Source organism: Acomys russatus, chromosome 12, assembly GCF_903995435.1.
Source record: "Acomys russatus chromosome 12, mAcoRus1.1, whole genome shotgun sequence".
NCBI classification, from domain to species: Eukaryota; Metazoa; Chordata; class Mammalia; order Rodentia; family Muridae; genus Acomys; species Acomys russatus.
The window spans coordinates 32,985,540-33,003,620 of NC_067148.1; the positions used below are offsets into that span (position 1 = coordinate 32,985,540).

Consider the following 18,081-nt stretch of genomic DNA (forward strand, 5'->3'; position numbering starts at 1 on the left):
GTGTATGTGTGTGTGTGTAAAATTCATGACATAGGAGAGCTAAAGAGAGGGAAATGAAATGTATGTAATAATGAATCAGTAAGGGAGACTCTCTTCAAGAATTAATGGAATCTGCCTCTCAAGCATTGGGATTAAAAGTGTTTATCACCATTCATGTCCATACAATGCATTTGGATCATATTCTTTCCCTTCTCCCAAGTCTTCCCAGATTCTCTTTATCTCCCTAACCACCCAATTTCAATGAACTAAGAGACATATGAATGCATCGAGGCTGTGAGGGCATTTTCAAAGATCTGCACAAATTCAGCCAAACAAAATCCCAGCCCAGAGAGTGGTAAGTGGGCACACTAAATCCCATTGCTAACCAAGAAGCTATTTGTAATTTCTACTTGTTGGAAAAGGTAAAATCAGTTTTCTCCAATGAAATGACCCTGTGTAGATTAGTCTCACTCCAGGGCAGGCTTCATGCTCAGGAGGAGGTGACCAACGCAAAACAGACTCCATGCTTGTTGTTGTTTGTTAGGTGTGTGTGTGTGTGTGTGTGTGTGTGTGTGTGTGTGTGTGTGTGTTGAGTTCAATTTTATTTTATTGAAGTTGTGCTTTATGAGAGAGTGGTTAAATACAATTATTTTAAACTGATAAGGGAGTAGGGTCAGCACTATTGAATTTGTTTAGCACATATAAATCCATATAGTGCCAAAGGAGTGGGAAATAAATGCAACAGCTGGGCATGGAGTCCAACAACTCCTTTAGTCTTAGCACTCCAGAAGTATAGTCTGGCAAATCTCTGAGTTTGAGGGCAGCCTGGTCTACAAAGTGAGTTCCAATGATGGGTAGGGCTACACAGAGAAAGCCTGTCTCAACAAACCAAAGGGAGGAAAACCTTTTTTTTTTATTTTAAGAAATAGGTAATTTTAAATTCCGAAATAAATGCCATTATTTTTTTTAATGAAAGTGCAGTGAGTTTTTAGCCAAGCATATGTTTTCCAGCAGTTTATTCTGATTCTTGCTTCTATAGCATGTGATGGCATCGGCACGGGATCACTGTTGTCAGCCCAGACTGTGGATTCCAGTAACATTGACAAATTCATAAACTGCACAAAGATCAACGGCAATCTCATCTTCCTTGTGACTGGGATTCACGGGTCAGTATGCAGTTTTGACAGCACTGTTCTGCGACGTGAAGGAGTTCCTCCGCTTGGCACACTTGATTGATGATTCATCTGGACCTAGAGGAGGTTTACGTTTCCTTAACACTATTTTCAGGCAAAGTAGTGGACAGCCCTCCAGTAGTCTGGGGACATGTCTGCCTTGGGAGGTTGGTTATTATTCCAGTATGAAAACGCAAATTTGTAATTCAGCTTGAAGGTATTCTCATGACAGTCGCATAAAACCCATAGTCACAGCAAGCTCCGGTCTTAGCCACTTTAAAGAAAACATAACTAACAGACAAAGTGAGAAATTCCATTTGAATTTACAAAGAATTCATTCAAAACAACATATATTTAAAAACAACTGACATGCAAGAACTCGAAGAATCTGACATGAAATTAAGTTGAACTTCTCCTGAGCTGCCTTTAAAGTTTTACTTTGTTCTGACATATTCTTGTCTCTCTTTTTCTTTCTTTCTTTTTTTTTTTTTTTTAATTCTTGTTACATCTCAATGTATCATCCTTGTTACATCTCAATGGTTATTCCATCCCTTGTATCCTCCCATTCTTCCCTCCCTCCCCTTTTCCCCTTATTCCCCTCCCCTAGGACTGTTCCTGAGGGGGATTACCTCCCCCTGTATATGCTCATAGGGTATCAAGTCTCTTCTTGGTAACCTGCTGTCCTTCCTCTGAGTGCCACCAGGTCTCCCACTCCAGGGAACATGGTCAAATATGAGGACTGGGTTATGACTCTCTTTTTCTTTTATATGGGGAAATTAGCGTTACTATAAAGTGAATTTTATTTTGATAATAAAAACTGTTACATTATCTGGGGTCCTTCATTACAGAACTGCCTGCTGGCTTTAACTGGGGAAATAACAAAGTTTGTATTCTTTGTGTAATAAAAATGTCAATAGCTATACTTTGTATCTTATCTATTTGTCTATATTGCCACTTGATCTCAAGATATTAGTGCTATAGGCTACAAATAAAGACTATCACTCACATATTTTAATTCAAACTCTTACACTGAACATATATCACCCCATTTCTGGAAGCAAAATATCTTAATACATTATGAATAAATATTTCCAAATAAGAACAGCATGAACAATGGGACAAAGTATTTATCTTCATTCAAACAAATTATTACTTATGTTCTTGCATGCAACATCTCTATTACAACTGCAGTTTTTAATATGGTCCCTTGTCACAGCCTATAAAATTATATATGCATCTTCTAGCCAGTGATATTTTTTAGCCAAACCGATGCTTTCCTTAAAATTAAGATTACTACCTTCCCTTTGAAATCTTTGTACTTCTCAGCCTGCATTCATGCATGACAGTGATTTGCTGAATAATCCTTACCATTATCAGATGGCATCCATCTGGTTATCTCCACTAAAGGTCTCACAGTTCCTTTGAAATAATCTGCATTGTTAACCTAGCATCTTTAGTCCACTGGTAGGAGATTTGGGCTAATACTCTCATCTAATATATAGCTTAATGAGCACATGACACCCAGAAAGTGATATATGCATATGTTAATTATTTTTGAAACTAAATATTCCTATGACAAAAATAATAGCATCTGTTATTAATACCATCTAAGAATCCAAAACTGAGATGGAGCTACTTGACTCCCATCGCCTCCTTCCACATGGGCACTGTATTAGTTATTATTCTTATTACTATAATAAAACACCCTGACAAAAGCAACTTAAGTAAGGAAGGGTTGTATTGGTTCACAATTTCAAGATACATCTAACACAGAAAGGAGCTCATGGCAGCAGGATTTGAGCCAGCAGGTCACACTGCATGCTTCTCTCTCTCTCTTTCTCTCTCTCTCTCTCTCTCTCTCTCTCTCTCTCTCTCTCTCTCTCTCTCTGTCTGTCTTCTTTTTATTCATCTCACAAGTTCAGCCAGCAGACAGTGTCATTTAAGTTTCAAGTTGGTCTTTTCACCTATACTGACCTAGTCAAGATAATCACTCACAGGTCTACCCAGAGGCTAACTGATTTAGATGATCTCCCACAGGTCGGCTCTCAGATTTATCTAGGTGATTCTAGATCCTTTTACACTGGTGATAACAACCATCATAGATGTGATTTAACACAGTAACTTCCAAACATTGGTGTTTGGTGCAATTCAAAAACATATCTCAGAAATTGCTTTCTAGAAGTGCTTTTTGGCATTGTCATTCCTAACATCATATAGTCACATGTGTGTGTTTTTCAAACATTTGACATTTTTAAAATTTCAAAATAAAATCCAGAGATAATGTGCCCTATTAAATACATAAAATTTTAAAAATCACTGTAATTTCTAGTTATAATTAAAATGAACATAAGAAAATAGTCCAGTATGATGAAATGGTATTTATAGAAAATTCTCATTTTCTACATAGCATATAAATTTAGATTTATGAGTAATGATATGAGAAATCATTCTGAATAAGAAGTGCAGAAAAATAAAGGTCATATGAATATCTGGAGAGTGAAGTAGAAAATAGCTAGACCTCTCTCTCTCTCTCTCTCTCTCTCTCATACACACACACACACACAAACACACAAACACACAAACGTAACTACATTTCTTTGAAATTGGGACAATATGGCTAGGGGATTACGTAGAAATGATGACTCGGTGTAAAGGTAGCACCCCTGAGGTTCTCTCTGGTCGTTTTGCTTTAAGATTGTAGGGGACAAAGGAAAATCATTTGCTGTAAGATGATTTTAAAAGCATTGCCCTTGGGTTATTATTAAAAACCTAATTACTGTTACAATTACAACATTCCTGTAAGTGCCCCAATTTCCATTTAATGAAGTTATACTCTCCCCATTGAGAACCACTGTAAAAATTATTGTAGTAGAATAATTATGAAAAGTGACATGCCTATGGTCAAAATTTTTCTAAATAATGTCTGAGAGAGAAACTTTGGAAAAAATGATTTAATGAGACTTAGCATTAGTATTTTAGTCTTGTTTTATCATAGAAGATTATTGGGGGAGTTTTACTACTTATGAGGATTTTACATTTTCATCTCTGCTCCAGAGTAAGGTAATAGTCAACATATAATTACAAAACAAATAGTAACAACTGTATCGTAAGATCAAGTGTATTGTACAATAGGAACCCCAGACAAACAATGAAATTTTAAATTCCTTGTTTTGTTAAGACTATCCTATCACTAAGTCATTCAGGTGAAGAATTGCCTTAAAACTCACCATGGACTAGAAATCCGAATGGTGAAAACTTTCTTTAAAATAAACCCAACAAAAGATGAATGATACAGTAGACGTAGGTGACCTGATCCAGACCAGCGTGGAGTTTGAATTGCAGGCACAAGATGGATGGTGTGAATGGAGCTTGGTGCCTTCTATTTCGTGTCAAACACTCGCTTCCCTCCTGTGAGAAACTGGGAAGTGGATTGGTAATAAATAGCTCTTCTGGTTGTGATTGCTAAATAAATCAAAAACTATTTTGTTTGTTTAGACCCGTGCCAGGAAAATCTTAAAGAATGATACAAAAGGTAAGGAAAGAGGAGGGGCGAGTAGGGCAGAGGGAAGGGAAAACACCAAAGCAAGGCAGGTAAGATGGCAAGAGGAAAACCGTCAAGTCTGTCTAGCTTATAGCTCAGAAACGTGTTCAATAAATATTACTTTATGGCTCAATGAAAGTCCTTTATAGACTATCTTTGGAAGCAAATAAAGTCAAAGTTTTATTTCAGATATATCCTGCCTCTTAGTTCAGGTGATCATCTGTCCTTAATAATACTGCTGAAAGCTGGAATACCTCAAGTTAAAATGCAAGACAGATATATGTGAAATAGGATATGCCTCCATTTTCAGTCTCAGGGTAGCATGAGCTGTATGTTCTGAAATCCTTCCCATTCATTTTACAAAACTAGGATAATTAAGTCAATTCAATAGATTTAAGACACTTTATATATGTATAAAAATACGAGTGGTAGTTTATTCAGTTTGTGTGCATGAGTGGGAGAGAGAGAGAAAGAGAGACTTTAAAAGTGGTTGCTATAGGTATTATGAATCGTAAACTTCTAGTAAGTAAAAGGTTTTCTGTACTTTCATTGCCATTACTCTCAATATCCTCATAGTGACCTTTAATAGGATACTAGTATTCATTGACACACTTGCCTAATAATGAGGGCAAAAGTCATAATTAAATGATATATTATGCAGAAAGACATTTCTTTCAGAAAATTCAGTCTTGACAGATTGCCAATTAAAATTTTGTATTTAAAATATATTAATAAATGAAATTGGCATGTTCACACAATGACATAATAGTGTCATTGGCAGGAATGGAAATTCAACACATTTCCTTGGTTAGAATGAGCAGCACAGGCATGCAAGGTGTCCAGGGTAATCAGGGCAACAGTCCTCTCATCCTTCCTCCTGACATTGTTCCTGTACATGTTCTTACAGCGACAAGTTGCCCATAAGCAGATTGGCATTGCTTCACAGAAAGGGTCTGTCAGGAAAAATTCTTACAGACAGGTCATAGTAATAGCAGATAGTGGCCATCACTCCTAAGTTTCATGATAAAATATCTCTCAGGAGAATTGTGATTTTTTTCTTTCTATGCTAAAAGATATTTTGAGTCACCAACGACATGGGGGTCACAATCTTCTTTTACATGGTTCTATGTTTAGGTAGAAAAGAAATTTTAAGGTACTGTGACTCTCCCAGTAGCTTTAAGATGGGAATCCCCAGAGGGGCTTTGAAGTTAAAAAGGAGAATTCTGTCAATTTATTTTAAAGGAGTCTTGAACTCTAAAATTTAGTATATAAAATGTCTGTGGTTCATTCGAGTTCATGTTTATAGCCCAAAATTCATGTCATTCCTTGCTACCTAGAAGTTTTCAGTCATGGTCTGAGCTGGCCCCATTATTGTGGATGTTCCTGAATTTTGAGTCTTTCTCAGTGAAGCCAGATCTCCTGAATTTATAGCCAGAATTGCTGTGTGTTGTTTTTCATGGCAGAGCAATGTTAAAAAGTACATTCCCCATTTTCAGAGCCTATATTTTAAGCCTCAGCTTAAAAGAGTTTTTCATACTAAAAGATGGGTATAGAATTAAAGAACTGAAAGGTGAGTAGGAATCCTATGAAATGTTGATTTCAGGACATGGCATGGCTGTTGCACACATGCACTTACAACATCTGTAGTTACCTGCACAATAACAAGCTAATTAAACCATCCAGCATGGAGATGTGACCGGTAACATGGCTGAGAAGGAGCGAGTAGATGGCTGCTGGGGGAGAGTTTCTTTTCTTTGGGTGGGTGGTCACCAACATCTTGTCCTGTATCCCAGTGGATTACCTGACAACTGTGTGCATATGGGCACCATGAACTCGGGTCAGTGTGTTCAAATATTTTGTATCAGAATACATGGGACATGTATCAGAATACAGAGGACATGAAGTTGGTACAGGGATGTATTGGATGAGCTGGGGAGGAAATTTGAATGAGGGAGTAGATCAAATATGTTCAAGATACATTGTATATGTGTGAGAATTTTCCAAACATAAAAAAAATTTAAAGATAATACATATACATTTATATTATCACATATATATTCAATAAACTACCTACAGCATGAAGAACCACAAAACACTCATAAATAATAATAGAAAAGGTCTGCTACATATTATACTTTATTTTGCTGATATGTGGCTTAAAAGAATTATCATGTATTATGTAACGCACAAATATATACATATGTGCACATATACACATACTTGCATTTATGCATATATGTATGAGAGGGTATATGTGAGAGCAAGAATTTAATTTTTTGAGATACTTCACTTAAGCTTTAAGCTTTCTAGAGATATTCATGTGACACTGAGAATATTCTGAAACAATAGTTTATTTTGGAGTCATAGAAAAGAGTGCTAGCAGTATTTCAGTCTCAGCAATATACAGCATCAGAGCCTTCTACAGCAATGTGCATTAACAACTAGTACATTGCACTGATTGCATTTCTTAGTTTAAAATGTAATTTAAGCAAGCCTTTTTTTAAAGAGATGAGATGGTCCATTGGGTGGAGTAATATGCTGATGAAACAAGTCACAAAAGCTAATATCAGGTGGTTTGAAAAACGAACCTGGAATTCATAGTTGCTGAAAATAATGACCTTTCAAAGATCTACTTTCAGCTGATGCAGACTCCATTCCTGCAGCTATGCCATATACCTGTTGGTTTGTTGGACTGTTAGAAATTATATTGGTTAATAACTCAAATAAGATTACATTCAAAGAGATCACTGTATTCTAATGGTTTTTGCTACACAATATAGAAATTTATCGCAGGTATGTGCAAAAGATACTTGTTCACAGGAAGAATTAAATTCTTTTAATTTAATCAAAAATTCCTGAAAAGCCTAACATCATTCTTCTTAGAAAGTGCAGCATCTCATAGAAAAGTGATCAGTGCCTAGAAGCTTCATTTCCATGAAGGTGTTAAGTCTCTACACATCACATACAGCCTTTTAAAATTATAAAGCACTTACAAATGGGTATGCTCCTCACATTACTGAAAGCATTACTTTAATTGCTTAGATAGTTTGCTATAATGTTGGGCTTGATACTCAAGTATGCCATTATTTTGCATGACCAATATTTACCTAAAATATTTTTGTAAGATGAAAACAGAAAATAATCTAATAGCTTGTTTTTTATTTTTATTTTTACATATACATTTATATTATTACACATATTATCTATAGCAAGAAGAACCATGACATAATTAGGAATTATATAAATGTTACATTCTTAGTGTATTGGCTATTTGTATTTGACAGCCTTGAAGAACACATCTTTCCTATCTTGGTGAATCTAAACTTCAGAATGTAAATCAAGCTCCATCACATATTGTCATTATCAACCTAAAAACACCTATCTAGTCCTAAAAATATCTTAACCCATAAACAATTAAGCTTCATTGTAAAACTAACCTACCTGGTCCTCAACTCTCAGAGACTTGAGAAGAAGTAAACTTGGCTATCTGAGTATGCCAGAAGTGCAGGTTAGTAGCTTTCCAAATGAGAAGATGACAGAGACAGTTTTCTACCTGAACAGTCACCCAAAACTCTCTATAATGTTGGAACATCTTCTGCAGCCTTCTGGCCCAATATATCTGACAGACATATTTGTGAGGCAGGAACTACTGAGGACTTGCTTACCTTGTCTTTGCAGAGTTTGCCTGTCAACTCTGCCTGCATTCAACCTTGCCCATTTTTAGTCAGAATTCTGTCTGTGGCAAAAAATGAGGACATTTTGCCCAGTGGCTTGTTTGCCCCATTTTAAGCCATCTCCATAGGGAGATTCTTTGATGCTCATCATCCTCTTTGAGGTAGTTGGGTGTTTCCAGGAATTAAGCTCACTAACAGTGAATCTTTAAAATAATAAAAATTAAAACAAAATAAATACTATATTCTACATATCTCTGAGGTTTTTTGAAGACCTTATCTAACTTTCCTACTTTATCTTTCCATAGAATCATATCCATCTGCTGCACCTAAGATGTATATTCTTCTGATAAAAGTAGACTAGCAAATGACATGACCATGATTTGATCAACTAACAATTAACTTGTATAACTTATTTATCCTAAACAGCTTGCAGTAGCACTTACTAAGCATTGGAAGTAAACTTTGCATTAAAATTGAGTTATTTGGGTACAATACCTTATATTGGAGTAGAAATATATCTATATGAATAATCTTACATTTGAATGCTATACCACTGTAACTAAAATTAAACTAAGTTTGCATCTATATGCAAAATTCTATACCAGTGAATTAAAAATAACCTTGTGAGTGACAATTGAGGCATTAAGTTGAAGAGTAGATTCACTAATCTATTGTTTGTTCTGTCTTCCCTATATATTTCTATATTCCCCCTTCTTTCTTTTCTTTTTTTTTTTTCAAATACACAGTGAGTGAGTTTATTGTTTTCCCATGGGTGTCACATTTTAAAGCAGACTAATACATAATGTTTTTACATCTTCCCTTCTTTATTTTCAACCCCTTTTCCAAACCTAAGAACGTAAGATAAAGAAAAAGTCAGGCATCCATGAGTCTAACCTTGTTTTATCTATATATAGACATATAATAACTTGTAACCAACTCCTATTGGTAATAACCCTCTATAGCCCAAAAAAGCAACCAAAAACCTACTCAACGCCCGTAAAAGGGAATGGGCATTGTTCTCTTAAAGTTTCTTCTAGCTTATTTGGGATGAATAATATCTTTGTAGGGGCCTAAATGAAATAAGGGAAATGGTTAAACAATCTAGGATTGGCATTGTGATCCAGTTTCTAAATGTTGAAAAATTCCAGGCTTAATTAGAGTCCTGTGTGGGACAGTCTGAAATGCTGGACCAATTGGGATCATAGGCTTCCTTTGAATGTGTCCTGGGAACTGTCTTGTTCTGATGAGGAAGAAATCTTGAAGCAGTTGCTGCTGGAACATGAAGGATACAGGATGTCAGTGTCCAGCATGCTGAGAGGAATGACCCTGTCTAGTCCGATCCAATGTCAGTGTCTGGTTGTTTTGCTCTGCAAGCTTATAATTTCTCACAAGCATTATACAGTCCTAAAATTATAAGTGTATCAAGTGTGTGTGTGTGATACACAGAACATTGAAGGCTGGTTTTTTGCTCTTTGTATGTGCAGAAAAAAAGACATCTGTAAATCTTCACCCCTGCCATGTGAAGAATGGCATCTAATAGTAATTCATAGGGGTTCTGTAAACAAGAAAAAGCACTGTCTGTGCCTGGACAATTATTTCTCAGCCAGTCTCAGAGCTATCATATAGTGGTATTAGTAATATAAGTTACCTGCTTGTTCTGCAGTTTAAATTCTTCACATCCCAACTGTATCCCCCTCTCTCATTCTCTCCACATCCCCCTCCCTCCCTCATCCCCTGTAATAGCTTGTGTTAATGAGAGCTTTAGAAAATATCAGACATGAATTATTTGAAAGCATTTTCATAAGCAAAGGGTACTTCAGAAATATTCAAAGTGTATATATCTTGTATTAAAATTTGTTATATTTTTAAATAATATATTATTTAGATGGGGGCAAATGTTTTGGGTTATAAAATAATCAGTTTAAATTTGGCTCCTTCTCTTTTTGATTTCTAGGGACCCTTACAATGCAATTGACGCCATAGACCCAGAGAAACTAAATGTCTTTCGGACAGTTAGAGAAATAACAGGTACTTTAAAAAATTATATACATATAATATAGAAACAATGCTGGGTTATCTTGTGTTTCCTTGAAATAATTACTTAATATTTATAGTAAATATACATTTTAAGAGAAGTTATAATTTGTAAACACAACAAGCTTTTGAACACTCCTTAGCTTTTGTATTTTGAAGCCAATAGAATTACATAAATAAATTTTGAAATATTGTTGTTATTGTGTTTGAAAATACCAAAAGGTTTATGATTCTTCGACTTTGCAATTGACTTTTTTATAAGAATGAAAGTTTAGCACGGGAAATATATAGCTCTCATTTAGCGTGATATTTACTTGAAAATTTGCTATTTTAAATTTTTTTAATAACTATGGCTACATAAATATAAATCAGACTTGGGTATAACATCACAGAAAATAAAACTTGATAAAAAGCCTATGTATATGTATCTACCACAATAAAGTAAATGTTATTATTTCAGTATTTGACAGTACATATTTATGATTCCCTGAATCTTAGAAGCATGGATTCTTGGTACCACTCTTTGATATCAATTATTATTTTATTGTTTACTCCAGACATTGATAGAATTTTATTTAATTTTAAAAGAATAAATACATGGTGGATATTTCAAAAGTAGTTTTCATTTTGTTTACTTCACACCTTTCAATATATTATGTTTGAACAATAATTAACAGTGTCTGTGAAAAATAGTATCATGAATTACTTCCTTTATTACTTCCTATAGGTTTCCTGAACATACAATCTTGGCCCCCAAATATGACAGATTTCAGTGTTTTCTCTAACCTCGTCACCATAGGAGGGAGAGTCCTCTACAGGTAGGTGGATGTGTTCAGTACCGTTAACTACATGAATACAAGGAGGGCTATCACAAGTTTTTAATGCCAAAATCATCAATCAATATTACCCATTCATGCATTGCTTCCTAAGATTAGCCTACTGACGTAATCCCTATTATGATGTGAAACACATAAAATTCACAGTTTGATTTGCAAGTACATTTTGCCTGAGCTGATATTATTGTTTTTCAAGAATGAGGCATATGAAGTGGCCTGTAAAATTGAACTTATTTTTAATTTATATTATACTGAAATAAAGACTTAGGTGATTCAACAATGACTTGAGTGTGTGGGAAATAAATGCTGTTGTACCCAGAGACGTGAGTTTTATCTCTGTTGCCGATGTTAGTGCCACACAAACTAGGCTGATATTACTGGAATAGGCTCCTTATTTTAGTGGTGAACAAAAAATGCAGAGGTCAGAAAGATACTGTTAGCAAATATTAATGTCAGTGTTTTAGATAGGAGTGATAAATGCACCTTTAAATTTCACTGCTTTTTAAAGGTTTCTTTTAATTTATATCAGTTAAAGTTAACTCTTAAAACAAATTTTAAAAAGAAATATAGCTCTTTGTTTTGAAAAGAAGTACAAATGGTTAGCAAATACTTGAAAAAATGTTCATCATTCTTATCTAAAAATGGAAATGAAAGAAAATGAAAGTCAGTGTCATCACTCCAGTCAGAATGCAGGTCACTGAGAAAACAAAAGATAGCAAATGCTAAAAAAAAAAGAATGCAAGAGAACACACACACACACACACACACACACACACACACACACACACACACACGTATAAATGCAAACTAGTATCAAGAAGGGAAATTATTGTGGGTATTACTCTCCCATCAAAATAGGATCAAGCTATACACTTCTTACGTATATGCCCAAAGTTAGCATACAGCAGGGACACCGTCACATTTATTATTGCAGCCCTGTTCACAATAGCCGAGTTAAGGAATGGCTGGGCCTGTCAGTAGATGCATGGTGATAACGACAGTATTGTTTGGCTCCCAGTGTGGATAGAGGAGATCTTACAGGACACCAATTTGAGACAATTAATGAGGGCTAAGAAATGAAGAATCAGTCTTTTCCAGAGATGAGCCCCCTGATAGTTTATCCAGTATGTGTATGTGTGGGTGTGTGTGTATATATATATATATATATATATATATATATATATATATATATATATATATATATTTCATAGGGTGATTAAGAATGTAAAGTCTGGGGTGGGAATTATGTAAATATGGTACTCATATACAAAGTTCTCAAAAGGAATACCAAATGGATAAATTGTATAAACACACACATACTGAAATAGAATTCTTCATATGAACAAAAAAATCATCATGCCATTTGCAGGAAATATGTGGTACTGGGGACTGTGTAAAGGAAAATAACCTGTATTACCAAAGGCAATTGCATATATTCTGTGATACAGAATATAAGCATAAATAGACAGACAGACAGATGATAGATAGATAGATAGATAGATAGATAGATAGATAGATAGAAAGACAGATAGATATGACATGACAAGATATGGAAATAAATTATTTGGGAAGAAGAGATAGGTCAGTGATTGTGGACAGAAAATAGAAGAAAATAATTTTAGGAAACTATAAAAACATATATGACTGAAAATGCCACATTGAAACCAATAAACATATCATGAAAAGGGTAAAATAAAAAGATGTAATAAAAGAGGATGATTAGGATGTAAACTTATCCAAATACCTAATGCTAAGAAGTATCCATTGAATAAAATATTAATTACTACAGACATTATTAAAATACAGTAGTCAGAAATTCAAGGTGTTTAAAAAAGAAGAAAAAAAATCAAAGAATTACATCTCCCTGCCCATGACATGTCTTTGTTCATGTTTCTAAGGACAGATCTAAATTTAAAGCCAAGTGTATTTAAAATTACTAGTAAAAAATAGAGCTTGTATCTACCAAAGACTGATCAATCCCCTTTACTTGACTGAGATAACTGTGATGTGGAGACTATAGTTTAAGCCTAATAAAATACTTTGAAACACAGATTGAAAAATGTTGACCATAGTTCTCTTTTATATTGATGCTATATCCTTACTGAAGTTTACAGTATATTTCATAGTTATCCATTTCCTCTGACTCCCCCTCTGCTTTCTAGTGGCCTCTCGTTGCTTATTCTCAAACAACAAGGCATCACCTCCTTACAGTTCCAGTCCCTGAAGGAGATCAGTGCAGGCAACATCTACATTACTGACAACAGCAACCTGTGCTATTATCATACCATTAACTGGACGACACTCTTCAGCACCATTAACCAGAGAATAGTGATCCGAGACAACAGAAGAGCTGACAACTGTAGTAAGTACACAACCCATAACTAAAAATATGACCTTCAGTTCGCTTTTATATTGAACTAAGTACTTGAAAATAGCATCAGAATTTTTGCCCCTCAAACCAATGCTGGAGAGCAGAAAGGTGGCATAAATATAAAAAATGTGGCATAAACTAGAGACAGTGATGTTTATGGCATACTACCTGACTTCACATTCTGGCCAATGCCAGGAAACCTCTTCAGGGGATTCAGAGCACATAGATCTGATAGAACCTGGGCATTAAAACTTAATGAGTTTCCCACGTAATTCTAAGGCTCTTCCTATGCCATTTGTGGAGTTAAGAAGCACAAGATGTGTTCTGAGAGGTGGGAAAATGCTGTCCAGATGTTTGCTTTTTTAGAAAAAAAGTTAATTATGTATCTTATTTTCTGATTTTCAGTCTTGTTTGATCTTTTTGCTCCATTTCATTACTTCATTGTTACATAAAGGAATTTTTTCATAGCCAGATTCTACAGGGTTCCCCAACTAACATATACTTAAATCTCTCCTGCTTCTCTGGTGAGATCTATTTTTCTTATACCTATTCATATAGCTGAATTATTTATGATAAATATTATGTTCAAAGAGTAGGAATTCAAATTACTTGCTTGCAAATGCTTTACTGAAGATATCATGAGAAGAGTCAGGTCTTTTTAAAAAGTACATTCCTGGGATGATGTCTTATTTATTTCATCTCACCATCAGAACAATCAATAGAGTATACATAAATAATGACAAAGTCCATTTATTCATGAGAACAAATGAAGAGTAGGGAATGTTCTGAAATTAAAGTCTTAGGAGAACAACAGAATTTACATTCTGTAAATTAACTTCATAGCTCCATTTTGCTTCAGCAGTAGTCTAAACAATCTCAGGCTAGCATCTTACATGGAAGGGAATCTGTGAGAAATCTGCTTAGACTGTGGCTTCTTTTCTTCCTCAAAAATATTTTCTAGAAAAAAGAGAAATCTAAAGGAAGGTCAAGCTCAGGTTTTAGGTGAAATAGCTGTAGTTATGTATCAATCTATCCAAGGTTGTATTATATGAAGCTCATTTTTCTGCGTACTGGTTATTAATTTTGTTTTATGCACTGTTGATGCTTGACAGACAATTGTTTTGTGTTGCTTTCTGTCTGAATAGAAACTTTTTTGATCACACTTTTGTGTGTGAATCCATACCACACAGTAGAAGATGCATAGCATTAATATAGAGTCTTTAATACAAATTTACAAATACTTAAATAATGTTTGGTTGCAGTATGTGTCTTTTGTTTCCTTCATTCAAAGTAAAATCATTCCACTACCTTTCATAAGTAACTGTTTCATAATTACATATAGGAAAATATGAAGGAATCAGAGATAGCCTGTACTCTTGGATACACAGAATTTGAAATTCTCGAAAACATTTTTGTTTTATATATGTTTATATCTGAACATATAAAATCAAATTGGAAGGAAGAAAAAAATAATATGTAATACAGCAGAGTATTGAAATAAATTGTATACTGTGTTTATATCCTTCTAAGTCTTACAAACATTGTAGGAGGCAAAGGGAAGCACATCACAATAGCAATGGTAATTCACTGAACATCTTAGTTTTCAAACTTTCAGTATTGTGCAATTTACAGTATTATGTTAATTTTATCTATTTTTAAATCATAAGTGTATTTCTTCCTGTCCACTAGCTTTTTAGATTGCGGAAGATGAGGCAGTTAGAAGAAAAGTTTTGTTATGGCATGATTCAAATAAGTGCCTTTTTTTTTTTTTACATAAAATCTATTTGTCAAATATTGAACTATAATCTCAAACAACATTGTATTTGCAGAATCCTCACATACACATGTTTTCCTAAAATATACTACCCCTGTGAACATGATGTCAGAATTTACTCTGCTGATGTCTACAGTAAGTGTGCTTGTGGTGAAGCACTGCAATTTAACTTTCAGTACTTGCTACAAATGAGAAGTCCAAAAAGTTTCCTACTTTTAAAGGAACATTGTTTTTAGATGCCTATTCTTTGTATCTGTACATGTCCAAGGTATATACCTATATATACATATATGTATGGGTATATATTTACATATATTTCCTATAAAACATAAGTGTAAACAGACAGAATTTGTGCCTATATTTATATGATCTTTCAACACATATTCAAAGACATGCATACAATACATGTCTCTAGATCCATACAAACCTACTACTTTCACACAGTCACTATAAGCCCTCTAACCTAAATCTGGAATGACCGTCTATATAAAATATGACACTTTAAACAAATGCTTTGGAGTTCAGAATGATTTTTTAAAACACTCAAAAGGAAGAAAGACCTCCCCTCAACTCATCCATAAAGGGTGACAGTGGCTTGAGCAAACATTCCCTTTTCAGTCAAAAATTTCAAAGCAGGAATGATGATTTGAAGAGAATGAGCTGGAGACATGAAAGAGCGTGTCGCTTCCTGCTTCTTTCTCCCATGTGGTGATAGTACTCACAGAATGACAGTTCAATGTGCGAGAGGTTCTAGTGGACTTGGCTTAAGGCCTTTGAAGTTTCTTAAAAGAAAAGAAGAAATTCTTACTTATAAGTAGTATAGAAATAAATATTATGCCAACGCTTCTAATCCCAGGTTGTGTTTCAGCTCATACATTTTATGTCTTAAAAACTATTAAAATATATAAAGTTAATTAGACAAAGGTTCATTATTGATTTGTCAATATGAAAACATTTTGTGCCTGTTTTGGTTGGGGTACCTATTTCTGTGATAAAACACCAAGACCAAAAGCAACTTGGGGATGAAAGTTTTTGTTTGTTTGTTTGTTTGTTTGTTTTGTTTATATACCCTGTCCTTTGAGGGCAGCTATGGTAGGAACTCAAATAGGGCAGGATCTTGGAGTTAATGACTCATGAAGAAGCCACAGAGAAGTGTAGCTTACTACTTTGTTCCTCATAACTTGCTCAGCCCACATTTCTACAGAAGCCAGGTCCACTATCCCAGGGGTGGCACCATCTGTGATGGGCTGGACACTTTCACAACAATTACTAATTTTTAAAAATGCCCTGCATGCTTGCTAGCTTAAGGCCCCATCTTCTAAAGGCAGTATCTTATTTTAGGTTCTCTCATATCAAATGGCTATTCATTGTGTCAAGTTGACATAAAACCAGCCAGCACAGTATATATATATGAATCTTAATATATAATGATATACTGTCCCATAACCCATGTTTTGATCTATATATTATCAGTATCCCCTGTGCTGGTATCTAAATGTCTACCTTCCTCTTTTTAAATGCTGAGCCACAGTATATAAGAAGTTAATTTCTATTTTTTGTATTTAATATTATTGTTAACATAATATTTATTCTAGGCCATGAAGCAGCTTACACTATGGAAGTATTTCCTTAACCTAGACACAAGTACATTTTTGTGCAGATAAGGTACTAAAATAGTTTCTTACACATTCCTTTATCATCCTAAATATTACCTCTACTAAATAAATACTGTGTGATAGCAATACTTCCCACCACTCATTACAGCAATGGGTACCTATGATTTTAAATGTCAGTTATCATTCTGACTTAGTACATGTTACTTGCTACAGCAGTAACTAAGTAAGTAAATAAATAAATAAGACTATAGTTGGGTACTTTATAATGTAAAGAGATTTGTTTAGTTCACATTCTTGGAGACTAAAGTCACATAATGGGAGTATTAGTAAGAATTATCTAAAGCAACAGAACTGACAAAATGAATCTACATACGTTGAAGGGGTAATATAATGAATTATAGCTTGTGGTCCAGCTATTCCCAGAATGGCTGTCTCCATTGGAAAAGTCAAGACTCCTATATTTGTTCAGTTCATGAGACTGGATGTCTCACATAGTGTCTTCAATATACACTGGAATCCTGAAAAAAAATGGGATCTGCCACCAGTGAAGGAAGGCCGCAGCAGTGGGATAAATAAAATTGCTAGTGATGATGAGATAAGCAGGCGAAAGTAAAAGCTTTTTATATGAGATGTCACCAGATTTCAGATGCGTCTTCCTATATCAAATGATCTGTATTTAGATTGGGTCTTCCTCTCTCAAATTCTAACATCTATCTATTTATCTATCTATCTAACTATAGATGTATAGATGGATATAGATATAGATATATCCCTCACAGGTATGCCAAAGTGTTTGGGTTTTAGCTGGTTCTAGATATACGCAAGTTGACAACCAAGGTTAGCCATCATTGTAGGTATTGTCTATGGTCATCCTCTGGTGAAGCCTTGTGGGTGAGTCCTAACAAAATATTGACAATGGCAACATGTAACAGCTGTGAAAAACATGCTAGGCACAGCTGATATAGTTATAGAGAGGACTGTAAAGGTAGAGGGGCCTGGCTTGATGTTTTCTAAAAACTCACTCTTGTAGGAAATGGCTAAGTAAGTAGAAATGTCAAAACTACTAGAAACCAGTGGCCATATT

The 18,081-nt window shown here is 34.6% G+C and overlaps 1 protein-coding gene across 1 annotated transcript in view; it reads left to right on the forward strand.

The window, feature by feature from the left end:
• The window catches only part of Erbb4 (erb-b2 receptor tyrosine kinase 4), a 1,024,038-nt gene that overhangs the window by 716,512 nt on the left and 289,445 nt on the right, over positions 1-18,081 (forward strand). The window contains exons 9-12 of the mRNA XM_051154155.1: positions 1,019-1,145; positions 10,321-10,394; positions 11,128-11,218; positions 13,399-13,598. Of these exons, the coding sequence (XP_051010112.1) occupies positions 1,019-1,145; positions 10,321-10,394; positions 11,128-11,218; positions 13,399-13,598 (492 nt within the window). The remainder of the gene's footprint in view (positions 1-1,018; positions 1,146-10,320; positions 10,395-11,127; positions 11,219-13,398; positions 13,599-18,081) is intronic.